The sequence below is a fragment of the Echeneis naucrates genome, chromosome 9, assembly GCF_900963305.1.
Source record: "Echeneis naucrates chromosome 9, fEcheNa1.1, whole genome shotgun sequence".
In the NCBI taxonomy this organism is placed as follows: domain Eukaryota; kingdom Metazoa; phylum Chordata; class Actinopteri; order Carangiformes; family Echeneidae; genus Echeneis; species Echeneis naucrates.
Genome location: NC_042519.1, coordinates 5584040 through 5611159, shown reverse-complemented (window position 1 = coordinate 5611159; position 27120 = coordinate 5584040). Strand labels below are relative to the sequence as shown.

General features: G+C 40.3%; 1 protein-coding gene across 1 annotated transcript; it reads right to left on the bottom strand.

The window, feature by feature from the left end:
- Positions 1-1004: 1004 nt before the first annotated feature.
- atad1a (ATPase family AAA domain containing 1a) lies at positions 1005-10475 on the bottom strand. Its single transcript, XM_029510687.1, has 10 exons — positions 10374-10475; positions 9530-9730; positions 9283-9381; positions 9035-9155; positions 7392-7592; positions 6607-6713; positions 6157-6246; positions 5225-5275; positions 4860-5032; positions 1005-3600 (listed from the first exon to the last, which is right to left on the bottom strand). Exons 2-10 carry the CDS (start codon positions 9701-9703, stop codon positions 3471-3473), a joined length of 1146 nt encoding a protein of 381 aa, XP_029366547.1. The 5' UTR covers positions 9704-9730; positions 10374-10475; the 3' UTR covers positions 1005-3470.
- Between the last annotated feature and the right edge of the window lie 16645 nt (positions 10476-27120).

Below are 27120 nucleotides of genomic sequence, written 5' to 3'. Positions count from 1 at the left end.
ATGTATGCCCAACATTTCTCACTTCTGGCCTTTAAATGACAGATGAGGAAGTTTCATGGTCAAGCCCTTTTCTCTTAAAAAAAGTGCTAGATGTTCCTGACCTGGCACATCCCTCTTTTTTCAATGTGACCGACTGATGATGCAAAGAAACAAAGCTGATCTCAAATTGGGAAACGCATTACACAGCTTCAAACCCAACAGTGGCTTTCCAGGAGTCCTTGAAATGTATTTGCTGCCCTTAATTTTTTTATGTAACGTGATTTTTTTTTGGTAAGTTATCTGCTCCAAAACCCTGAGCATGAAGAGGCAACAGGATATCCTGCTGAGAAACATGTCAGAGATAACACCTGCTGTGGATCTCTGTGGGCTCACTCGATCATGTCTGATGGCACTGAGGCTTTCACGGGACTGTCACACTGCAGAGTGGAGCCATTATACACTCCATCTTGGCTGCTAATGGAAAAAAAAAAAAAGGCTAGAGACCGTCAGGCCAGCACTGAAAGCTGCTGTACTGACAAACCGTGGCCAGACAAAAGTGAATCTATCTGTGTCTGAGCTCTCCTCTCCATGGGAAGTCTCCCTCCACCCAGCTGTGCTGCGTGGGAGAGATTCCTCCATCATGTTTATTGACTGGGAACTGTCCTCTAACAGAAAGGAGCTGGAATGGAGACTTTCACCGAGTCCCTCTTCATGAATAACTCATCAATGGCTTTATGAATAACTAATCAATGGCTCAGAGTCAAAGACCACACAGGCATGCTTGCAGAACTTTGTTGGTGGAGAAACACTTCAGACTTTGTCTCATTAAAGTCTGAATTGGAAATATTACTTCATCTGTTCAAGCTACAGGCAACATTTACCGGCATCGCTTTCTTAAAATACCTGAGTTCAATTAGTCAGAAAATCCCAGACAACAGTCAGGCTTTGGATCCTGGAGAAGCGCAGGCGTAAAATGACCTTGTGCCAAATACTGCTGTGTCATTGCTAATGCTGGTGAATTAATGAGACTTTATATATTTATTGATATGAACAATGACAAGACAAAAACAAATCATGAAAACCATGCTCAAGCAATAGCAGTACACATCGCTGTTTGAAAAAACTGAAACATACATTGTTCATTGGGATTGTATTAATACACTTTACAGTAACATGTCATATCCAATACATACACATAGCTGACAATACCATTTACATTGTTGATGCAGTACTGCTTAGGGAGACAATATTTAGGGAATGAAGTCTCTGCCAAGTCACTGGTGAACTAAGAAGCATTTAGACAGGTATTGCCTCTTTCAAAGGAAGGTAACTAACCTGCAAGCTGCACTGACACAATTACTGGTTTACAAAGCAACATTTAACTAACACCGGAGACACTCTAATGAAGAGCAGCAGATAACCAAAATAAATATCACTGAATGAAACCAATAAGAGAGAGGTGATCCAGTACGCCGGGTTCTATATATTTCATTGAGTCACTGTAATGTTACAAAACTGTTCTAAATAAAAGCTGGTGAATTCCCTGCCTGAAACTCCTGTGTGAGTCACAGGACAGTGAGACTACAGTGCCACCACATGGTCACGGTTAAATAACAAAAGAGCCCTGACTTGGTCTGACCGTGCAGTAACAAGGTCTGCGTAAGACCTATGAGTAGATCTCTGAACGCGTGCTGTGACCACATGTGAAATAATGAGGCTCTTTACACAAAGATGAGGCAGGAAAGCATGTTACAACAACTTCAACTTCGTTGCACTGTCCAAAAAGTGAGGATTATCGTACCCTTGATGTGTGTAGCGGTTTCAGCCACTGATGACAGTCAGGGATTGACAGGGGATGAGACACGATACATTCATTATAAAAACATTCTCGGCAAAACATCAAGGACTCGCTGATAATGTTAAATAAATAAATATGTTGATGAAAAACAGCAGTCAAGGTATTTCAAAACGTAAAGACACGGTTAGACAATGAGGATTGTGTTTTTGAATGAACAATAATGAGGCTTCAAAAACCTCGTGTCATGAAGCAGCATTCAGCACATTAAAAGATCATTCAGAAAACAGAGTGGTACCTTCAGTCGCGGCCGTAGTCTCTGCCTTAATTCGAAGCCAATATTTTGCTCCCTCTTTTGCACACATGCAAACAGCACAACGCAGATGATGTTCCTGCTAACAGCTGGGAGGGCTGAGCAGTGATCCAACAGCTAGCTCTATTTTTTACAGCCATTTAGTCGCAGGATAATGATAATGGAGATAATCGGGTGTAATGATGTGTTTTACTGCTGGCTCAGATCATTATTGCAGCGGTCTCTATTGAAGGGTTTCAGTGGCGACCCCTTTTCCACATGGCACATGAATCGTTGTTTTGTTACTTGCAATTGTCTACGTGTATTAACTGCCACGTCTGGGGAGGAGTTGCACATGGGCTGCATTTCTATTGGGTATTCAGTCCCAATGCATTTTGTCATCATTGATTTTATGCCTTATACTGACATGCCGCTTTGGATCTCCCAGTGGAATGATGTAGTTTATCTGAGCTCTTCGGCAGTGACAGCCAACACATAAATGCACCTGTGGCTGACTATGCGCTGCTCTCTCTCTTCTTTGTCATGTTCATACTGTGATCTGACAGCATTGAACTCATAACTGAGGACATAGATTTCATCACTGCATGAGACATTTTAAATTAGAGCTCCTTGGGAGAAATAGTTGATAACATGATTAGCATCACATCTCTGCAGGCACAAAGTCACACATTTTAAAAGAGTAATACACACAAAATGACTAATTCTTTGAATGGATACTAATATCCAAGGAAATAAAGAAGCCAATTTTTGGTTAGACACCTTGTTATTTGGAAGTGTAATATTACTGAAAAGCATAACTGAGAGAGATCATACTATAATGTGACTTAGCTTAACCACGATCAGCTGAATCGTTTCTTCCAAAGTGCTCTGATAACACCACTTTAAAGTGATTTAAGGTCTTTGTTGTTCAACCATGTTTTGCCCAGAAAGGAATGGAAGGGGCGGTAGTTCATTTTGACATGAAGCAGCAAACGTCAAAGAATTACACTGATCTGGAGTGGAGGCTGAATGACTTCAGACTGATCTTCTCCACTCATGATCATGCATAAGTCAGTGCTGGGGAGGTGTATGGAAGTGTATAGTGGAGAAACAGAGTAGTACTAATAGCAGCACTGTGCAAAGCACTGACTGTAAGTCTCTCTAGTGGACTGTAAGTCTCTCCAGTGGAGCTGGTCAGTTGGAAGAGATAGTAGATTTCTGACTGTATATTGTAACTGTACATGTGTGGTGGGCTGTGCTGAAGGTGAGCATGCTCAGAACAACCTTTCTGGATAAATAAGTGTAAGAAAAATATGGCTGTCCTGGTGACTGTTGGCTTGCCGGTCTGCACCGCGCACATGTTGCTGGAGTCTTGACCTTTAACACACTGAACAGTGTTGGCGTTCAGTCAAGGGGAACCTCGGACACACTGGGCAACATGGAGGCTGTGGCCAGCTTAGATTCCTTCATCTTGTCCAGGCCAAAGAGGAGGTCCAGCTGGGTGACTGGCCGCAACCGTTCCTCGTCCACTGGCCTGTAACAAAGCACCCAAGAGGTCAAAGGTCAGGACAGAGGCATAGAAAGATAATAGTCGATTCCCAATTTCACATTACATACTACACTGCTCTTTATTTTATAGTGCTTTAGTATGGACAACATCAACAGGAGAACATAGAATTATACATCAGCTACTGTAACCTTACTCTGTCCTCGAACAGCAATCTGCAGAAACAGACAGCAGATGTGTTGCTGGACATGCTCCACCTCCAGTCCCAATTGTTCCTGCTCTGCATCGTGGGAGAGTTTTGAAATATACACACTAGGTACATTTTACAGATTTCTTATTTCACATTTCCAGTGTGAGCAAACTCAATATTATTATTTATATTTCTTCTGGATCCTGACAGGATGAAAAAGACACTCCTGCAACAGGTATTTTTCCTCTTTTTCTTTATAATTCTGCTGCTGGGATAAACTAATTTCCCAGCGTTTTATTAAAGACCTCCGGAGCGACTTAATGCATTGAAGACAGAAAAACACAGTGATGCTGCGTATCTGTAAAGAGCCTTTAGCTGCTTCTGCATCCTATTATTCACTTGACACCACATGGCGACATAACTGCAGTGAGTTCAGCTGAAGTGTAGTGAAGTGTAGTGAAAAGTAAAGGTTTAAAATACTTCTTCTAGCAATAATACCTTGCTTCGAGGGCTATTTCAGAAGTTGCTGGCAACAGCTGAAGCTGCATAGGTTACGCAGGCCAGATATTAACATATCAGATGTTTTTAAAACCAACCACGTCCACCTCTAATATCCTTCTGTTTAATGACTCATAACTTTGTTATTGCTACTGCAGTAGCTTTACATATGAGGGGCTCAGCCTTTAAGATGACTCTAGTTTTATTCTTAAACATATTTTTTGGACTTTTTATGCCTTTAACTGGCAGAGTGGCCCACAGAAAACAGGGAGAGGGCAATGACCTGCAGTGTAGGTTCCTTGGTTGGATTTGAACCCAAGATGCTGCTGGTTACATGGCATGTGCACTAACCATTGGATGACCCCAAATTACATTTAATATCCTACTCTGAACACTGTTTCAAAAGCTTGAATTTCTGGCAAGAAAAGAAAAACAATACTTCATTTTGGGGAATATTTAGCATTTAGAGTGTCGTGTATAGGTTACATTTCTCTAACCTCAGTCTGTTTAGGTTAAATACTGTAGTTAAACAAAGCAATACCAATGAACACTATGAGCAGGATGTCTTGTCTTGTGGGTGCCTGAACATCAGTCATACTTTTCTTCGTCTTGGCTGTCCTGCAGCTGCTGCGCAATCTGCCTCATCTGTTCCTTGCGGACGTAGTCCCGGACTCGGTACATGGCGGCATCCCGGCACAGCTCTCGCAGGTCACTGCCAGAGTAGCCTTCTGTCTTCTCAGCTATCTCCTTCAGATTAATAGCATTGCTCAACTGAGCAGAAAAACAGGACAGGAAAAAAGAGACAATTATATATCATTAATCCATAAACTGTCGCTATTCTCATATTTTGAAGTGTGACTTCACAGTGAAAATGCAGGTGTAAAATGGTCTCTGAGGATAAAGTTGTGAGCATGAAACAATCTGTTCCGCTGCTGACTTGAATGAGAAGAAATCACAACTTACGTTTTCTCCTGCTAAGATCAGCTTCAGAATGTCCTGTCTTTGTCTGACATTCTGTGAAGACAGAAGGACAGTGGTTCTTACTGGGGAAAAGGGAGATTAAAGAGCACCCTAGAAATCAAATGTCTCTAAGAATTTATCAGAATTATAAATACTTTCTATATATGAGCCACTGTATAGTTTAAACTCTGTAAATATTACACACGAAAATTATTTGTGAACACCTTTTATTGCAAATATCATTCGAATAGAGTTTAAAAACACTTCAGTCTTGGTTGCTGTTTTACTAATAAACATCGACAGCTCAATGTTTATTGCACTTGATATAAGATACAATTCGTGTTCCTTGTGGTTTGGCTGGTAGCCATTACACAATCGGAAGAAGGTGAAGTTTAGCGAGTTTAAGCTATTTGAAAACACACAAAAATACACCAGTTATATCACTGAATAAATACAAGCTACTTGGGTGGACTTCCTCCGGGCACTCCGGTTTCCTCCCACTGTCCAAAGACATCATGCTTGGGTTATTTGGTGACTCTAAATTGTCTGTAGGTCTGAGTGTGAGTGGTTGTTGGTCTCTGTCTGTCTCTGTGTGTTGACCCTGCGATGGACTGGTGACCTGTCCAGGATGTACCCTGCCCACACCCAATGTGAGCTGGGTAAATGCTGGTAAATGCAGCAAACCCGCGGCCCAGAAACGGATAAGCGACAGAAGATGAATGAATGAATGAATGAATGAAAGAAATGCAAGCTGTGGTAGAGTGGGGAGAAGAGCTAATTATAAGCAATCAGATGTTTATTCTAGTGTTTTCCATTTCAATGCAATTACTCTCAAGATATACAATTAAGATTTAAATCAAAGTGGCAGCAAATTTTACTCTTCCAACATAAAATATACCAGATCATTGATTATAGATGGAAATGGAAGATCTTACTGGGAGGCCAACGTGAAAAGTTGCAGGCATCCTGCGCAGAATGGCTGGATCCACATCCTGTGGCCTGTTCGTAGCTCCCATCACCATTACCTTGAATTGGAAAAGTGGCAATGTGAGTACATTCTGCTAAAATAATCAGCCGCTGCATTAACTCCTCCAGCATGGTACATGCACCATGTGGAACATTATGCGCAGCATAGAGGTAGAGTAGGTGCAATTACCTTTTACTCAAGCTAAAAACTACACTGTTCCCCACAGCCTTCATTTAGTTGTTTAAATAAATGCTTTTTAGATTTTCTTTGTTTGACAACGTATTCTACTGTTTTTTATTATTCTATTTCTGTTAAGGACACCAACTACCCTCTGTTATAGAATAGTTATATCTTTGCCAACGCAGAGCAGCAACGCAGTACGACTTGGTCAACTGAGTATACTACAAAACTGTGTCACCTGGGTGGTTGAAGAAGTATCTAGGCCATCCCACAAACTCATGAACTGGGCCTTCATCATAGCTGTGGCCTCATGGTCCAGGCTGGAGCGATTCCTTAGAAATGACTCTAACAAACAGGAGAAAAGGAGCAATATCAAAGCATGAAAACTGCATTTACACAAACATCTTCATTACCGGCTGAGACCAACAATCAATGTAAACTCAAACAAAACACAAATATTTTTTGATTCAGCATGACTTACACTTGCTGCAATCAATGGCCATAATAATATGAAAGTACATAAAGCCAGGTAGAAATCTTACAAAGTAGAACATGACCAAGAGTCTTCACATGCTAAACTGTCTTAAAGGTCAAAATAATCCAGTGATGGTTGCCTGTGAGTTATTCAGTTACCTTTTATTGGAAATGTGTTGCAAAGCACTACAATGAGATTGAGATTGTGCAACCACGGGGAAACTGCAAACAGCCGCTGTGAGAAAACTTCTGAGTGCTGATTTGGCATTCTTTTAATCATGCCAATTTATCTTTTTACAGCTCTGCGGGAGATGACCTTGGCATGATACTGAGGACATTTTGAATGAATTAAACAATTTCTGAGGCAGCAGCCTGTAAAACTGCCAAAACAATTCCCTAAGTGTCAATCTATAAAAGAAATATCTGTGATCTGTTTTTGAATGCTGCTTCAGATGAATTCCGACCTAACAAGAATAAAAGATGAAGAAGAAGCACAAGAATCACTTTTCCATGCAATCCTTGACAGGCACCCTGTTAAGATCCACTCACCGATCTCATCAATGAAGATGATACAGGGTTGGATTTTGACAGCCAGTGAGAAGACTGCAGCAGTGAGTTTCTGGGATTCACCGTACCACATGTCTGTCAGAGTGGAGGCCTGTAGATTGATGAACTTGCACCCTGAGGCTTTAGCTGTTGCCTTGGCGATCATGGTCTTTCCACATCCTGGAGGACCAAACAATAAAACACCTGCCAGGCAAAATATAAGCAGGTATTAGGAATCATAATTTATTTCAACATCCCATTGATTGTTTGATTCATCAAGCATTCAAAATATGAAATTACTCCCATTTAAGCAAAACATTTATGAAAAGTGGCTCATATCATCTCTGGTTGATACTGTGAAAATATTTTTCCCTAAATTGGAATCCTCTAGCAAATGTAGAAATGTAGAGTTTGGCCAAGCTTAAACAATCTGTTCCCACGGGCATTCTTTTTGTAAGTTACATGATATAAACAAAGCTTGAAGTCGAGGAATATAACTTGGTTCCCAAAGCAGCTAATTGTGGATGTTGACTCATCCTGAAGCCCTGCATAAAGCTTCGGGCCAAACAGTAAAAAGTCTCTACTGAAAGTAAAGTATTCCTCAAAGGGATCCTCTGCTGTCAGGCTGCCATGAGCATAAATTTTGTCAGATGCTTTCTGGCACATAGTTCCAGATGATGTTGGAGTGCAGTGGGCAGCTTTCCAACAAAAATGAAAAAGAGAACAACTTCTGCATGTAGTTCTTATGCACCACAACTCCAATTATTAGTCTTAATGAAATTGTCATAGACTTATTATTTAGTTGTAATACTCTAAAGCAGCGGGTTTAAAAATAAATATTGACCACAAGGTTACAGAACGTCCTACAGCATTTTGAGGGTCTTCACTGTGGCACTTTAAACAGTCCCACAGTGTTAATAAAAAAGAAGCAGGGCAACAATCCTGCAGGAGTTTTTGTGGCTGTACAACAGCCTTCACTTGCCAAATCATTTTCCTGATCGCAGCCCAAGGTAACATGTGTTTCACTAAAATCCAGATTGAAAGCACAAAAGTCCTAAAATAAACAAGCTGGCCACAGAACAGACCTGGCAGACGGCTGGTTAGGAAACCTGATGTTGAAAGCTTTGCAGATCACCACACAATTTATTATTATTCATCCATTGTGAGAATGGGCCTCAACCCACGTGATTTTCCTTTCGTCCTGCTCCAATGCCATCATGAAATGTGTATTATTGTGCTACAGAGCACAATGTTTTTTTTATTGAATATTATGTTTTTAAGTTTAAATCAATGAAGAAACCAAATGAAATTAAACTATCTGATCCCAAAAATTGAGGGAAAATGTGTTAGAAGATCAACACACTGCAAAGTTGACCAAATACAGGTAAAATAAACCCTTAAACAAATATGTCCTCAAACTAAAAGGTCAAAGCAGGACTTAAACCAAATTTTAATTCAAATATATGATAAAGAACAAAGCCAACATAAACTAAACATGTCATTAGCATCATACTTTCTAATGCCAGATATCACTGTGTGGTTTTTCAATCTGTCAGTGTATTTTATTCTATAATTTAGAATTTTTCTCTGCACCTTGAAGACTATGTGCAGAATGTGTCCATTTCGGTATAATTTCAGTGTGATACCTTTAGGAGGCTGAAAGAGTTTGGATCCAGTTAAGAGATGTCTTTTCTGAAAGGGAAGGATGACAGTGTCTTGTAGCTCATTGATAATCTCATCCAGGCCTGCAATATCTCTCCAAGACACCTACAGGAAGGCAGAGGGCTGTGAATAATTCTCAGTTCTTCTCTGGGAAAGCATGGATACAGAAAAGCAACACTATCTTCATTTATTGATAAACTCTCTGTCATGGAGTAGGGATTACAACTCTGACCTTCATAGTCTGTGGATCGACAAGGTGAGATGCGATGTTCATCTCATACTCTGTCAGTTTGACCCCCTCCACGCCAATCCTCTTCATTAGTTGTTCTGCCTGGAGAGATAAAGCACGCAACTCAGATGAAGACATAAGAAAATTAACACACCGCACTACACTTCTCAAGTCATTCATTTGTTGTCTTAATAATGCCTGAAAGCAATCTAAACTCTGACCTCATGGAATTGAACAGTCTCATACTTACCCTTTTCTTGGCTTGGTTTTTCTGTTTACAGGTCGGGTCCATAGCTTCTACCACCCATTTGATGCTGTAGTACGTGGCTGCACCAAAGATGGTCAGCCTCACCAACATGCCCACCACTTCATTCCTGGACAACGGCCGCATTAGGGCCTCTCTGGGAAGGTCTTTAAACAGCATCTCTGCTGGCTGATGTCAGACCATTGGCTGCATAAACACCATGGAAGTAAAGAAATGAGACAGAACAGCATGAGCTCACCAGCACCACATAAATACACAGTATGGTTGCAGTTCACATCCTCTGGTGCGGACATAGCTCTGCTCCACTGTGTGCACACACAATAACTCCTATTTACAACATTAAATAATGGCGCATGTTCCACTGGCTGCTTAAAACAATGTCAGTGAGCAGAATCATCCAAGTCAACAGCCGTCAGTGTTGCTGAATGGACAAGTTAAGGAAGACAAGAAAGGATCAGATCACACGTTTCTGAAGCTCAACTTAAACGCACTGCAGCGTAACTACTGGACAGTTTTCATTGAACAGTAGTTGCACATAATGTATCAGTTCTTGCATCTAAAGCCAACACGTTTATATTATTTTATACAAACATTATCTGAGTAAATTATTCATCTAGCAGCAGAGTGTCGCTGTTTAAAAGACACCAGACTTCAGTGATTTAACGTCAAATTCGTAGGTTAGCGTCTTCAGGGAAGCTAAAGCTAAGACAGCCTCAGCTAGCAAGCAGCAGCTGTCACGTTAACTCTGTTTGAAAGGCTCCAGAGGGCGAACTACACAGATTATCCCGGCCCTGTGTGTTAATTATAGACTAAAGTCAGCACAACTTACGAACTAAAACGGAAACCCAAAGGTTTACTTTCGCTAACGAAGATGCAAAACCTAAACATTGACGGTACGCCAGCTTTTGTACACCGGGTAGGAACAAACGCCTTGGTTCCGGAGCTAGCCAGCTTCCGCCTTCCCCTCTCGAGCGGACACGTTTCCCTCTGTCAGCCACTGGATGGCAGAGGATGCACACGGGTGTCCAACATCAGCACAGGGCTGGAAGAGGCAGAGGAGACAGGCCAGGAAGGGAAGACTGCTGGAAAGCTCATTCAAAGCAGAGCAAGACATTTGTCAAATTATTCAATCCGAATACAAAAAGGGAACATGCAAGTTAGTGGAAAATTCATTCATTCATTAAGTTTCTATTGTTTAACCGTTTCTGGGTTGCGGGGGTTCTGGAGCCAATCCCACCTGACTGGGTGAGGGCGGGGTACACCCTGGACAGGTCACCAGTCCATCATAGGGCCAACACACAGAGACAGACAGACCAACAACCGGTCACACTCACACTCAGACTGATTGACAATTCTGAGTCACCAATAAACTGAAACATGATGTCTTTGTGTGGTGGGAGGAAACCAGAAGAAACCCATGAAAGTGTGGGGAGAACGTGCAAACTCCAATGAGAAAGGCCCCAAGCCTGGGAATCGAACTCACAACCTTCTTGTTGTGGGGCAAAAGTGCTAATGACTATGCTGCCATGCTGCCTTGTGGAAAATATCAAATCCATTCAAATATTGTTTTTATAGAACATCAGATCATCAAAAGGTTGCTTGGAAGCACTTCACGAAGAGAGCAGATTTAGACCAAACTCAGTACAACAGAATTACATAAAGAGACAAACAAATGTCATCATGAACACACACTTGGCCACGGTGGCAAGGAAAAACTTCCTCAGGCAGAATCAGACTCAGGGAAGCCAGCCATCTGTGTCAACTAGTTGGTCTGAGATAGAGGCAGAGGGAGGAGAAAGAGAGGGAGAGAGAGATGGATGAAAAGAGAATGAGAGAAAGAAAACAAGGACACAGTGGAATACAAGCAAAAAAAAAAAAAAAAAGACTATTAATGACTGATACTATTAAAAGTATATTAATAAATATCAGCATTAAGTTAAAATAACATAGGAGGCAATAATTAAAGCGTTGGCAATGAATACTGATAACTCATAATAATCACTAAATGTTCCGTGTGTGTAATGTTGAAGGAGCTGATAAAATAAGAATATCAGTATTCATGGGTGTGTAATCAGAAATCACTCATATTTTTCATAAAATACTTATTTCAAATCTGTATGTATTCAAATTATACTAAAAGCTATTTTAAATGAATGCTCTGGAGCCTAATACTTTTCTTGGGCCCTCTGTAGTTGTCGATTACACTGTTATTGGAAGCCAAACACCCAAGCATGTCCTGAGGAAGGCTATGTGCAAATGTACCCCAGTCACAGATAGCTCAAATCTGCAGGCCTAATCTGTGTCTGGTTTCCACTCTTTTCCAGTGCTGTCTGATAATGGATAATTCAGTCCTCCTAACAGCATCCTTAAAGATAAGGCTCTAACAAACGGGCTTCTCCTGCAAGCAATTTATCACACATGGGCCAACGGGATTGTTAATTGTCACAGATTGTGAGCTAAATTTAAAAATGCTGTTGCAGCTTGTAGCCAGACTGCTATATGGATCAGGATTTCATCAGTGAAATAAGAAGCTGAGAAGAAAGGCGGTAAGAAAAAGCTACATCAACTCCATAATTCTTTCTTTACTTATTTATTTTATTTTATGAATACGCTGTCTCTATTTGGTATATTCCCCGAAGATTCGCAGTACTTCCATCAGCTTAAATGCTGCCCCTCAAGCAAAAATAAACAAAAACACTTAATTGTAGTGCACACTTCACCGTCCACAGGAGGTGGAGTACAATCTGGCCCAGTTTACCACACTACCACAGCATAATTAACTGGATTTTGAACAACGTGCTGGAAAAAGGCGATTGTCTTTTCTACACATATTTCCCATCATTCTCTGTATTTGTGTGAGCATCTAGCCCCTCTGTAACCTAATTAGTTGCTCAAATTGGATGCAAAGTTACTTCCAGCAGTCCAGGTTTAAGAGTCCACTGAAGTCCAACCCTTGATACAGAGAATGGCACACAGGCTGTTACTGCACACACCTTTGGCTGTGAAAATGCTTCATAAGCTTCAAAAGCTTTAATCCCCCTGTACTTGAGCAGCAAGTCCCAGGAGATAGTAGCCTGACAGGGCCATTTTGACGGGTGTGGGCATGAAAGCTCAGGCTTGTGTATCTGCAAAGTGCAGCAGGGCTCCACAATCCCACGACGCCTTGCAACTTGCCCAAACAACCGCTATCAAGTGGATGGGAGCAAAAAAAAAAAAACAAAACAAAAACAAAGACACATTCAGTTCCCATGGCTGTCTACCACCTCCATGCCGTAGCTGGAATAAAACCTGAAGCTGGTGACTGATTATCTTGCAGTGGGAGATACAAATTACTGATGAAAGATAAAGCTCATTCCATTATCCTACATTTTTTTCACAGTATGACTGTTGGTCAGTGGATAATGCACTGCAGTTAATATGTTTAGCACTGCAATAATTGTTGGTCACACGCAGCAGCTAATTACCCTTTCAATCTCCCAGGAAGAGATATTTCCTCTGGCAGCATGAGGAATAATTTGGGAGAGGATTATTTATTTTCCATGTTATCTGTAGGAACTGAAAGCATTTATTTTTAGATTACTTAAGTGCCTGAAATAGACTGGTCACACAAGTGTATTCACCATTGAACACATGTGGCCTATCTTTTAATACGCTGCTTATCCTTTAGTAAAAACATGCTGACAATCGGGCTCACCATCCATTCATCACCAGCTTATTGAAATGTGTAAGTGTTGACTTGATAAGTTATTAGCAAGAGTAAAACCCTCAGGTATCTATTAATACCAAACGACACCAGCCAAATGGCTCCTGCACAGCCTGAAAAGCTTGTCTTTTTATGACAAATGTTATTTATTAGATTCATCTTATGAACCTTTTAGAAATATATTAGAAAGTCGAAACAACAACATTTAGTCATGAGTTCATGTATTTTTCCAAAGACACAAAAGAAGAAGCAGGGATAAAAAACAAGATGTAATGCATTCAACCACTGCACTTTCTCTATAACCAGACTGCTGCTCTGGCTTGTGGTTGCCCTTTTTGGCACCTGTCAGCTGCCAACTGTTCAGGGGTGTAATAAAAATCATTCATGTCTATTATATGTCAAATAAGCCTATCATTGTCATTTGGCAGAAATAAAAAAACAGAGGGATGAGTAGATGAGGGATGCATGAAAGAACTAATGTCTGGGTGAGACTTGATATTGCTCAACACAGGGATTTCACATGGCGCTGCTTTCCTCAGGCATCATGCACCCTTTGTTCGTTCTGCCAAGGCAACTCACACAAGCCGACAATCCGACATTACCACAGAAAGAAGATTACAGCTGTAGTTTCAAACTGACAGCTTTCTCCAGTTCCCTTAACCCGACTGGCCTCACCATGGTTACAGAGACACTGATAATGTGAGAAAGAACTGCTCAAAAGGGGTGATAATTTGGTTTCTCCATCTCTTCTATCACATAAGACAGGTGAGAAGACTATTTATTCCCAATGGCATATCTATGCATGCATAGAGAGTAGGCTGATTTCAGACTTGTTGGACTGAGGAGGACGTCAGTTTGCTTGGTCAATCAGCGGGCTTGAATTTTGTGGTAAATACAAATGATACATTTGATGCAAATTACAATATAGCATTAACCTGTTTTGCTTTTTAAAAAAAGTAAAACAGTTTATTTAGCTATTCTTTCTGTTAAGTTGAGTTTGAAGGCAGCACCAAGCATAGTGGTTAGTGCTGTCGCCTCCACAATAAGGTTGTGGGTTCGGTTCCCAGGCATGCATGTTTTCCCTACGTGGATTTCCTCCGGGTACTCTGGTTTCCTCCGACCGTCCAAAGACAAAGACATCATGTTTGGTTTAACTGGTGACTCTAAATTGTCTGTAGGTCTGAGTGTGAGTGGTCGTTGGTCTCTGTCTGTCTCTGTGTGTTGGCCCTGTGATGGACTGGTGGCCTGTTCAAAGTGAACACGCCAAGCTGGGATTGACTCCAGCCCCCCACTGCGACCCGGAAATGGAAAAGCGGTTGAAGATGAGTGAATTGTGGAATTGTGGAAATAGGAACCCAATTGCTCACTAAAGCTTACCATTATACAATCAAACCTAAGAACAGTGACAAAAGGAAGGAGGCAAATTATAATGATAATAGTGTAGCATAATCATCATAATTACATCAACACTTGAAACTCTGAAATCCAAATACATTGTCCCATAAGAAGCAGTACCCATTTTTCTGAGACAACAAATACGCCTGTTTTAAAACATTAAACATTATCCAAGAATGAAAGGATTAATTGTTAAGTGGGGACACACTGACGGCAGATATGAAGCCTGTCACACTGGATTGATTGTAAACACTTTTGTTTCCTACACGTAGAATGAAAATGCCTTTATCGCTTGTCATCAGTGACAGGCCGCTGGCCCTTTTCATCTACTTTTCAAATGACATGTTCTGCAACAATGTCTGTGCTTCAGCTCAACAATGTTCAGAGCTGTTGCACAAATCTGCAGCTGAATTTCATAATCATTAAGAAAGTAAAAGGATCGTGCTCAGGCAACAACCCTTTTATAGTCAGATGTTGGGAAATTGTGCAGTGTTACTGAATGTTCATTGTCTTGAGGCAATTATTAGTTTGTATCCTGGATGTCCTAAAGAAGGTCAAATGTCAATTGTGCTCTTCATGGTTCCTTTTAGTGCGTTAATTATATGCATTACCATGGCAGATTATGTGATTACTGTAACTATCATCATTAAATATGGCATCAATAGTAATATGACAGATGTGATCTAAATTCATGGTGAAATAAAATTCTGACCTTTCCCTGTTTCACATTGACAGTTGTAATATCTTCATCTGAATGCCTTCAGGTGTTTCAAATAGTCTGGCTTTGAATATCTTTAAATATCTCTGACTGCTCTGTCTTATAAAAATGGGTAACAGTGTAACAATAATTATTGGAAAATGACAGAATAATAAATGTTGGCTTGAAATTTCCATGAATATTTTTATACTTTTGACTTTGACCAAGTGAGCCTCACTGATTCAAACTAGCTTCAGGCAGAAAACTGGCTCCCTCAGCTGCTATCCGGGGCAGCGAGAAGAGCTCCAAGGCCTCACAACACTGCCTCCACACATTCACCAAGGTTACCTTACGTCCACACCACTCACAATGAAAAGACTCCATAGTCTCCACATGGCATGAAGCTATGCGAGCATTAGACATGAAATTGAAGCGAACAGCTCCAATTCCTCAGGTAGATCCTAATAACAAAAGCCCCAGGGAGGTCAGCTGGGTGGAGGGGGGTGGTGGGAATTTGCTGGTATCTGTTGACATGTGAGCAAAGGTAGCACATGGATTTCAAAAAAAGTGTGGCGGTGGCAGTGAATGGCAGAGTTCTTCTGACAAGGTGGACATTTAAGTTCAAGGCGTGTGAAACTTGTCCCGTCGAGTGAAAACAATTGTCCAGTTCCAGCTCCCATTCATCACAGTGACAGCACTTGGCCACATGGAAATGAATGAATAAATAAAGGCGAGAACATTCCGTGTGTGAATGAAGTGGAGCCTGCTGGGTAGATGCTGTCAGAGACGACTGTCAGTGTGTAGACTATCCAGCCCTTGTTGGCAAAATGACATCCCGCATTACTGCAACGCTCCTTGCATATGGTTTTCCCCGCTCTTCCACACTACACATCACATAGAAATGACTTCTGACAGCGAAAGTAAAATTTCATCTCTACAATCCTCCTTCCAACCTCCCATCTAACTGATATTGTTGCCCCCTCCAGGCTGCTGTCATAACTGGCCTGTTGTCTGTGCTCTGATAAAACAGGAACAGTTAACCTCGGAGAACTCAAACATATCAACATCCTTTTCTCAACATGTTCTCTGGTAAAAAAAAAAAAAGGGGGGGGGAAAAAAGCAGTTTTTGTATGCACCCCATGTGGGTACAGAAAACTACACTTCACCCTAACTACCCTGTTCTTGAGCTATGACCTGCCACATATTCATTATTGATCACTGCTTTCTGTTGCTGCTGAGTTGCCTCAGCTACCTTTATGCATCCATGCTGGCCTGCAAGGCTGATTCAATGTGCAATTCAAAAGAAATAAATGCCTTTGATAAGGCGGCAGTTTGATCTGCTGAGGTTGTGCTGTAGACACATTGAGGTCATCTCACTGAATTCGTTGTTTCTTTTATCTTAAGATTGAAGACAGTTGAGCAATACATTGCAATCCATTAATGCCAGTTGAGAAATTCAGGCTGCAGTTAATGCAAATAAATACAATGGGACGTTTTATTTAAATACTTTTAGTATAGTCATTGTTCAGGTATCCTATTTCACTGTCAATGTTTTAAAAACTAAACTTGACTAATGAAATCTCATCTTAATTTATAGTTGCTCTTTGTCATCTCCTTTTTTCTGGTAAACTAGCAGTGCAGCATTTAAGGAAATATTCACACTCGCCTTTGTTTACTAGAAGTAGAAGACAGGGTTACAAGGTGGGTCGACTGAAGTCAAACTCATCTGACATTGGGCAAAGCAAAGGACACCCTTGGACAGGTTTTGAATATCTCCGATGGAGGTGTACTAAAACAATCCTCGGGCTGCACCCAGGTTCTGGAACAACGCCCACAACATAAAAATGTAACAAAGTTTGCTGACAAAATAAAAATATTTAAGTCACTGCTAAAGACCCTCCTCCTCTCTTTGGCTTTAGATTGGGGTTAAATCAGGCATCTCTTTTGTGTTGTTAGTGTCTGTTTGCACTTGTGTAAATATTTGATTTCTTTATTAGTTGCTTTGCTTAGTTTGTACAGCATTTTGGTCAACTTTGGTTGTTTTTAAATGTGCTTTATAAATAAATGTGACATTGACATTGACCAATCAACCAAAACATGCATGTCTTTGGAATCCAGAGGGATGCTGCGCAGACACAGGGAGAACAGTCAAAGTGCACACAGAAAGGCCCCAGGCCTGTGGGCTGAACCCATGTCCACTGGGCTAATGCTAACCACGACACCAATCCCTCTCTTTCATTCCTCTTCCAATAGTTATCTGTTTCTGGGTCAATGGGGGGTGCTGGAGCCAGGGTTGGGGTACACCCTGGACAGGTTGTCAGTCCATTACAGGGCCAACACATTGAGCCAGACAAAGAAACACAGAGACTAACAACAAACTATGCAGGCACAGGGGGAACGTGGACTTTACATCGAATGACCTCTGGCCCGGGAACCAAACCCACAACCTTCTTGATGTGAGGTAACTGCTCTAACCACTATGCAGGCATGCTGCCCCAGGACCAATCAGTCAGCTGTAATTTAGCCCCAAGCATACAGATGAATTAACACTGCAATCAATCTTCTCAACTTTTGATAAGAAAAGCATGAAAAACAATTTCCCAAAGTGTCAAACTCTGCTTTTAAATAAATGCTGTAAATTGAAATCAAAACTTTTCTGCAACAGAAGCCCGAGAACACTTCATCTGTATCATTTGTCTTTCACAGCCACTTTAAATGCATGACTTACTTCAAACTTTTTATAGGATACCTTGGATCAATCTATCATCTCAAGTCATGAACGAAACAGAATTGAACAGTGCAAGCAACTTCTTTCCTCTGCGAGGACAAAGAGCTCTCATTTTCACGATGAGCGAGGCTCACTCAGCTGTGGTCTATATTTCTGAGAGTGACACCTTCATCATAAATTACATACAGGGGGCAGGATGGCATCCAAACCCAGCCGAGGGTAAGCAGTGGGTGTTTGGAGGGACTCTTATGTTGCTCAGCCGCGAAAACCATATTGATCCCCCCTCATGTTTCTTTTGAATTAGTCTCCATCACCCATTGGCCATTTTCTCTATTATGTTTCATTTGGGAAGACAGATGATGAAGATGGCTGGCTGTGTGCATGGAGCCAGAGCCACACAGGCACAGCACAGATTCTATCAGCAGCTTTATCATGGCCTCCATCACACCAAGACTGGCTAATGGATGGAGGCTCGTCTCTGTGGCTGCCTGCCTCCTCCACCCTCCAACGTCCTCCCTCACTGCACCCCCTGGAGGATCTAGGGACTACATTTACTTTGGCTGATTAAAACCCCTATCAAACAACACCTTGGGTTGAAGCACAACAACATCAGTGATAGATGATCAATGATAGATGGGCTTGCCCATACACCATACACATTTAACATGTTGGAATCAGAATCAGAAATACCTCATTGTTACATAGTATACATATATGTTTATGGTGCAACAATGTGATTTCATGTTTTATGTTTGTAAGACTTGCTATTGATGCGTCTTGAGACTTCAGTGATGAGAAATTGTGCATTTTTTCTTCAATGCATCAAGTCTTTCCTGAGGCAGGTTTGAAACAATGAACCATTTTCCACGTCAAAAATAATGAATATCTTTCCATATTTCTTTATTCATGCTTTGACAGGAAATTAAATCAGAAGCAATATTTTGCCCCTATGATTGGAGACATTCCTCACTATGACAGCGATCTCACATGGCAAATTTATCCTCAAACGCAATCTAAGTTTTGATTGTTCCTCAATAAGCCAGAGTTGGTGGTTGGAGGGTCGGTGTGGAGCAGATCTCACCTGACTGGTGTCAGCCAGATTTATTTTCTTTCACAGCATTGCAGCTGGATCAGCGCTCTGCTCAGCCCAAACCTCCCGGCGCTCTCTCCAATCTATCAAGTTCATCAGTGTTCCATGTAGCCTGGAGGATACTGGCTGACAGTCTGAATAAGATGGCTATTCCTCCTCCTCCTCCTCCTCTTCCTCCTGCCTTCGCCTCTTCTCCCCATGTGAGATGTCTGGGCCACAGTGGCCTGCTGATGTTTGCTTAGCTGTATGGATTTCTCTCCTCAGACAGACGACAGAATGTTTTTTTTTTTTTTTTTTAAATTTAACTGAAATGTGTCCAACACTTCCAGAACTTTGTTTGTCAATTTACAAAGTAAACTAAGTATCCTGGTATAATACATGTATTCAAATAAAAAACTGGAATTGATTATTAAAATCTGTGACTGTATAACTTCATTCATACTGACTGCCCACTGCAATTCAAGCCATCGGTGTTTGCTACACATTATATCCATCCCTCTTTTGCTCCTCTCCCTTCAGCTAAAGGGAGAAAAACACTCAAATAAAGGTAAGGAATGTAATGTAATTGAAAATAAACATACTAAATTCACGCTAATGTGACTAATAATTTGTAAAATATCCATAATACCACCAACACCACAACTTACATCTTTTGTAAATGTACAGTAACATGATTTTACTATCATCATTAATATTAATAGAATTATTACTGGGCAGCATGGTAGATGGTAGTTAGTGCTGTTGCCTCACCGCAAGAAGGTTCCTGGTTTGATTCAGTTGGGACTGGTTCCAGCAGCCCTGTGACCCTGATGGGTAAGTGAAACAGCAAGTAAAAGAATGACATCACATTATTCATTTTTATTATCATACGTAGAAGAGCTCAAACAAAGATAGAAATCTATAATACTTGTGCTGTTACTGCCATGTTGCCCCCCTGTGGAGAAAAGAAAATAGAGATCTCTCACTCTGCTCCAGTTTCTGCCTGCTTCAAACCTCCAGGTGCTGCAAGTTCAGCGAGTTATAACTTTGAAAATATGAAAGCAGGTGTCTTCTTTCACAGCATCCCGAGTCACAAGTTTTATGATTTGCGATGTGTTATTTTCATGTGTTAGGTTTGATGCCCCATTTTTGAAGAACGGTAGAGGAACCCTTTTTAAGAGCAATTTATTTCACACATTCATGATCTTTGCCCCGTGGCTGGGCTCTAAAGGAACACATTTAAACTGTGATTATTCCCTTTTAAGGCCACCACACTGAAAAGTACTAGCAATCATGCATCTAGTCTAAAATCAGTTAGGAGTAGATTAGCCCCATTTTATGAGGTCTTGGCTCTCTTCCTCTCTTCTTCTTGTTGCTTAGTGATGGGATTTTTGTGTAGTTTTCGGAGAAATGTAAACCTCTTCCACAGTTTGGCGATAGAAGTCTTTCAGTTATTCATCTCAGTCTCACTATTTATCATCAGAACTTATTCCTTTTCAGTGAGCCTTAAAGTACATTTAAGAAATGGTTGACACTACAAGGTTGATCATTCAACTGCTTTTTGTTTGTGCCTAAGATGTGACAGCATGTTCTATATGTCTTCAATTTAGTGGAGTTTGTTCCTACAATCAAGTCAAGATTAATGCAGTTCATTCTCTTCATTGAAATTTTGAGGATCCTCAGTCCCCGAGGTTGCATAGACTTTGGATACATGACAAGTTTGATTTAGTTCAGTCGAATCTGGCTGAAACCCCTCGCCAAAATTAAAAAAACAAAAAAACAAACAAACAAAAAAAAAGGACACTGAATGAAGTTAACAGGAGTCCAACTAAATAATCCCACTCACAAACAGGAGCCACTTGGGACCACTACAATTTCAAGGATGCCCAAGGCCACTTTTTTACTCAGCTGTCTGCTGCACAACTTCAAACCACAACCACCAAGGACTTTCTTTAACAATTTTTCATTGAATAAATGTTAAAGAGGTGCTGAAATGCTGAACACACTCGCTCAGAGAAATATTAACTGCATAGCTCCAAAAACCTGAAATTATTATGAAAAGCTATTTTATGAATGAGCTGGGCTCATCTAGGGCTCATTGTTGTCCATGATTACCACATACATTTTTCATTGTTATGGATATTTTTTCCCTAATTAAACCATCTGGGAATTTATAGGACAAATTTTCTAACTTAAGTTTTACATTTAACAGGAAGAGTACAAGACTTTTAAGATTACTATTACAGTAAACACATCCTACTTTCTTTTTGGAATACTATGTTATCTTAATTCTTCCAACCGCTGAATATATAATGAATCCAAAATCAGCCATCAACTGTTATGTCTGTTACCTTGCAACAGTCTCAAGCTATTTTTGAAATCATCAAACATCAAAAGGATTTCAAAAATACTGACCACATCATTCTGAAAATCTCATTTTCAGTAACAATCCTTCTGCAGGATTGTTACTTGGCCGTGAGCCTCTCAAAGGGTAAACTTCAACTATTGACATTATGATTGTTGTATAAAAGCAACTGGAGAGGCAATATGGATTGAACCAGTTGGGCTATATGACTGCCCTTCTCAACGGCCTTACACAACTGCCCTTGGAATGTACATTTTGAAAGGTAGAAAGGTTATAAACTTTTAATATCAGAAATTAAATTCATATTTTTGCTTTCTCCCCATGTGTTCTGAAAATTTTATGCAAAGCAAGCAGTTAGAGAAATTAAAGTGTGTAACTAAACTTTAGACCACAAACATTTACATTTTATGCAAAAGTAGTAACGCTTACAGAATTTCAGAGAAAGTACTGCTACAAGTTGGGTAATGAGTTTGATACTACTTTCATGTCTCTGCTGTAATTTTAAACCAGCTAAAAGAAAAGATTACATAAAGTAATGTAAGGACTACAAAATGGATGACAAGAGGCCAGAAGCAGGGGATGCTGGAGCCAATCCAAGAGAGGCGGGGTCTCTCTGGACAGGTCACCTGTCCATTACAGGGCCAACACACAGAGACAGACAGAGACCAACAACCACTCACACTCACACTCAGACCTGCAGACAATTTAGAGTCACCAGGTAAGCCAAACAGGATCTTGTCAAACATGTCTTTGGATGGTGGGAGGAAACTGGATTACCCAGAGGAAACCCACACAGTAACGCGACTACTAGTCAGTAATTTACTGTAAATTTAAAGCAAAGGTTTACAGTGTTGCATACAGCCATGTGAGGAGTCTTGATCTTCTCAACAAACTCTCATCAAGAAATCCACCAAATCTAAATTGTAATTGTTCCTATATGTAACTATTCCTTTAAAGGTTCCTGTATCACTTCAAACAATGATACCATTTGGTCATTACAAAAGCATTAATGGAATGAGCATCATTAAATTCATGCTATCATGGAGGATATTAAAATCCCATAAGTAAGGAAGTAAAATTATTCCCCTGGGTTTTCTTTTAAATAACCATTAATCTCACATGATCACTGTAGCTACAGAAACATAAGCTGCACCCTCTGTCTTGATAGATGAGGGAAAGTTTTCCAAGACCTGACACCTGCTAGATGGAAAAGTTCAAAATATGAAGGAGAATTCAGGAGTAAAAATAGGAGACTGGAATCAGGGAGTTTACATTATAATTTATTTACCAGCAGTATGGTCAGTTTACTTGAGGAATATGAAAAAGGGCCATCGTGATTTCAACTGTAAGGCATATGAAAAAATTATTAGGTGTCAAATACTATATATTCTTGTACAAAGCACAAGACTTTGTAGGGGACATTGAAAATATGCTGTAATTACAACTCTGACTTCCAGTGATTTGTTATATGTTAATCATTAGATGCAGAGGAACATAAGAACTCACTTGGAGATGTGTTTCTAGCAACTTTTATGCTTTGTTTTTGTCTCCACCAATTCACAAGTGCATGTATGTTTTTTGCTGCTGAGAGCTGTTGAGTACACCTGTTTAGTTCCATGTACTGGGCAGTGGAATTATTGTTTCTTTCACCAGAAACTGTCGAGTGCAAATACCTGATGTAAATCAAATCAAATCAAATCAGATTTATTTGTATAGTGCCAAATCATAACAAAGTTACATCAAGGCACTTTACATATAAAGCAGGTCTAGACCAAACTCTTTATAAATTTATTTAAAGAGACCCAACAGCTCCCCCGATGAGCAAGCACTTGGCAACAGTGGCAAGGAAAAACTTCCTTTAAGAGGCTGAAACCTCGAGCAGAACCAGGCTCAGGGGGGGAAACCATCTGCCTCGACCGGTTGGGTTGAGAGTGGGAGAGAGAGAGAGAGAGAGAGAGAGAGAGAGAGGTATTGGGGGTGGGGGGGGGTGGGGGTGTAGGCAGGAACATGTTGTTGCATGAAGTTCATGGAGTTGAGCTGTAATACAGAATTCATGCTATATGGGACCAGCAGGTGTTGCAGGAACATGGGATGGAGATGAGTCACCACCTGCAGGATGAGGACAGGGAGAGAGAGGAGAGGAAATGGGAGAGACAGAGACTTTGGCAGAGCATGGTTAGTAAATGCAGTATAAATGCTATGTACTATACATATCAGAGAAGAAACACTGTGGACCTGAAGTACCATGTTCACACTCCTAACACCTAACCCAGAGGACGACCTCACATATAATGCACAATAGAGCTGAGATGGGTTGGCAGTGTAAAATGACACAAACATACCACTCCTCTGGAAATTCTCCTCTAAATACCAGCATGTTACTGTCTCCCCTTTTAAGCAGTCAGCGTTGACTCCATCATACAAGATTATTTCCTCAGAACCAAATATTTTCCAGCCAAGAAAGTGACAAAGTTGCCCATCTTAGAGTGCTGTTATGACAGCATTTAGCACGTGAGAAGAAGCTGCAGTCAGGACAGAGAACCGTCTCCAGCCCTTACCTTGTTATTATTCATATTGTGCAATAAAAGTCATCGTCTCTGGACACTGATTATCTGAGAACAACACACAGTGAGTAGTTTGGACAAAAACATTGCATGGTTATTGCACCTCTCCAACATTCCTGCAATTTTAATACCATCAAGTTGTGCATGAATTGTATTGGCTGAATAGTTAATAGCCCACAACGAATATACAACACTTTTAGACAAAAATGTTCCTCATGCCGTTCCACCATGCAGGTGGTTCGAACTTTTGGAGAGTCTATATTTCTTATTTAAAAATTGTTGGTTGTCAATGCAGAAGGAGTAGCTGATTCTTTTTTTCTGCTTCTCATTGATTGACACCAGAACATTTCAACGAAGCTGAAAACATTCTCTGCTGTCAGTCGCCATTTTCCCAATACCAATGATTACCAGTCAATTTCATGGCCATGTTTTATCCACACTGATCATGCTAAATGAACACTGGAGTCTACCACACAACAAATCAAAGAAATCTCAAATCAACGCTGGTTATCTCTGAATGATTGGTGCTTGAGTAGCAAATTAAAGAGGAGAAATGATATAACATCTATGGTCTAACTTATTAACAACTTTTTGAATCAAAATTAAGCTTTGCACTTGTTGGAAAGGGTAAATTGAACATGATAAATTATGTATTTAACTTATATATCCATTTAATCATCATCAGTTAAAGGCTTATCAGTTGTCTACCTACACAAACCAAACCAGATGAACTCAGTCTGTGTGTATTAAAGTAAGTACCATTATTTGGCACAAAGGATGCTTTTTCCACGCCAACTATATTTGCCCTGTGACACAAAGTTTAAGAAGAAAGAGAGAACGCACTGGGCACTGATGGCTGCTTCCAAGCCTGGCCAAGTCTAGCCTCTTTTTTCCTATCTTTTCATTCCTCCATTTATCATCAAACCTTTGGGAGCAGCTTTACATTTACCTTTTATCTGTCGCAGTAAACCTGCGTATAAGAAGTATGTTTTTTTCCTGCTGGCAGAGCTCTACAGGCTTGCTGTGTAACATGCTGCTCCTGTGATCCTACTCAGCACCCACTGCTACAACTATTACTACCATTATTATTATTGTTGCTGCTGTTGGCATTGTTGTTATTTCTATAGCTATTGTTATACATCTCTTATACTCCCTGTCGGCAAACATTACCAGCACAATAAGGTTCACAGGAGGGTCTGTGATTTCTTTCCTAACGCTGGATAATCCAAAAATGATGTATGCTCCCTTTTTCATTGTCAGCCCAGCTGGTTTTTTGTTTGAAAGCTATACTTCAGGCTAATTAATTTGCTGGACCTCTCACAAGACCAATAACAACATGTTATTAAGATGATATTTGAAAAAAAAAAACCCTCCAGAAAGCACTAATAATATCAGAAAAAACAGAGCAGACAGACTTGTGATGGCACTTATCTGTCCCTGAAAACAGCCACATCCTCATGCACCCTTTTGCATGATTTAACCCTTGATAAAATTCAACTGGATGGACTGAATAATTAGAAATACCTAGAGAGCAAAAGAGTTCTTTACACCAGGCTGTAAACATGTTTATTTCTGCTCTGAAGTTGGGCATTTTAACATGGGAATACTGTGGGGACTGATTCTTTTTCGGCGCCAGGCTCAAGCAGCCATTCCTGAAACTGCAGTTTTTGGCAGTCCTGTGTTGGCTTCATATTTCAGTTCCAGAGGCTGCTACTTGCATATTTCAGTACAGAAATATGAGAGCAGATGACAAATGAAGCAATGTTTCTATCATAGAGAACAGACTGGAGCATCCCGTTTGTCATTATGGAAACTCAGTAACAGACGGTAAAGACAAAATACTGTGATAATTCATGACTTTGAAATGTTTTATTTTTAATTTTCATCAAAGTTCAATTCCATAAATTATTGCTACGCTGGAAATATTCCCATAAATATTTAAGGAGTGCCACATGGAGGACAGATGTTTTTACTAGGGTACAACAAATGAATGGCAGAATAACTTCAACAACCTTTCTGACATCTGGATTCCAGTATGAGAGAGGGGGATTTTTTGGACAGAAGATACTTTATAAAGGCTTATCTGTAAAACTATGGTTGACAAATACTTATGCTAGTTACATGTGTGAGCATCACTGCTTAGAAACACGAGTCAGAGGGAGTATTACTTTAGGCTAGAAAGTTGACCCTGAAATGGAAATATATGCTTATTGAAATATTTTATGCAGAGATAAATATATATTTCTGTACTTGACGCTGTGGATTTTCATTAAGCTGCCAGAGATGAACCCTTACATCTGAGAATACTTACTGATATTGTCCCTTTTCTGCTATGTTCAATCATTTAGGAATGTCTATCTTTTAGTTGCTAAGAAAATTTCAGTCCAACCAACAACTGAGAAAATTTTGCACAAATATTATTATTATTAATAATAAATACACCGATAAAGCTTTTATACATTCTTTTTTTCGTAAAAAAATAAATCCTTAAAATAAATATACTGGTGCTGGTAATTAAAGGTGGAAATTATCCTTGGAATTAACTCTGATGCTTTTCCAATTTCCTTCCAATTTCAGGAACCATACCCTTCATGTGTAACAAATACAAGCACCACCACTGTTGAACCCTGCGGCCCACGCTTCCTCCCTTTGAGCCCACGGATCAAACACTTGGCACAGGACTGTCAAAACCCATCTTGTCACCAGGGGAAGAGCAGACTGAGAGCCAGTGTTACAGTTTACTAGAGAACGAGAACGAGAGACAGAAAGCATTTTTCATTGACTTTAAGAACCAGTTTCTTCCACTCAGCAGTTTCTTATGTCTTCCTTGCAATGCAACATGTTTATGAATGTGTCCTACTTACTGACCATACACGAAGAGGATGGAGCGCTTTGGGAGGCTTGCTACAGAACAACATACTGTATTTCATGCCCCTACATGCCTACAGCAGTTGAGAGAGCGTGTCCTGTATAGCTAGGTTTTCATGAAATCAAAGAGCAAAAATGTGAAAATGTGGAGACAAAGCATGTAATCGTCATACAGAGATGCAGGAGA

Bases quoted from the DNA above. Each gene is read 5' to 3' on its own strand.
- atad1a (XM_029510687.1), bottom strand. From the start codon at position 9,703: ATGCTGTTTAAAGACCTTCCCAGAGAGGCCCTAATGCGGCCGTTGTCC. The intron at 9,382-9,529 runs GTAAGTATGAGA...TTATCTCTCCAG, and splicing joins AAAACCAAGCCAAGAAAAGG to GCAGAACAACTAATGAAGAG. The intron at 6,714-7,391 runs GTGAGTGGATCT...CCTGTTTGTTAG, and splicing joins CATCTTCATTGATGAGATCG to AGTCATTTCTAAGGAATCGC.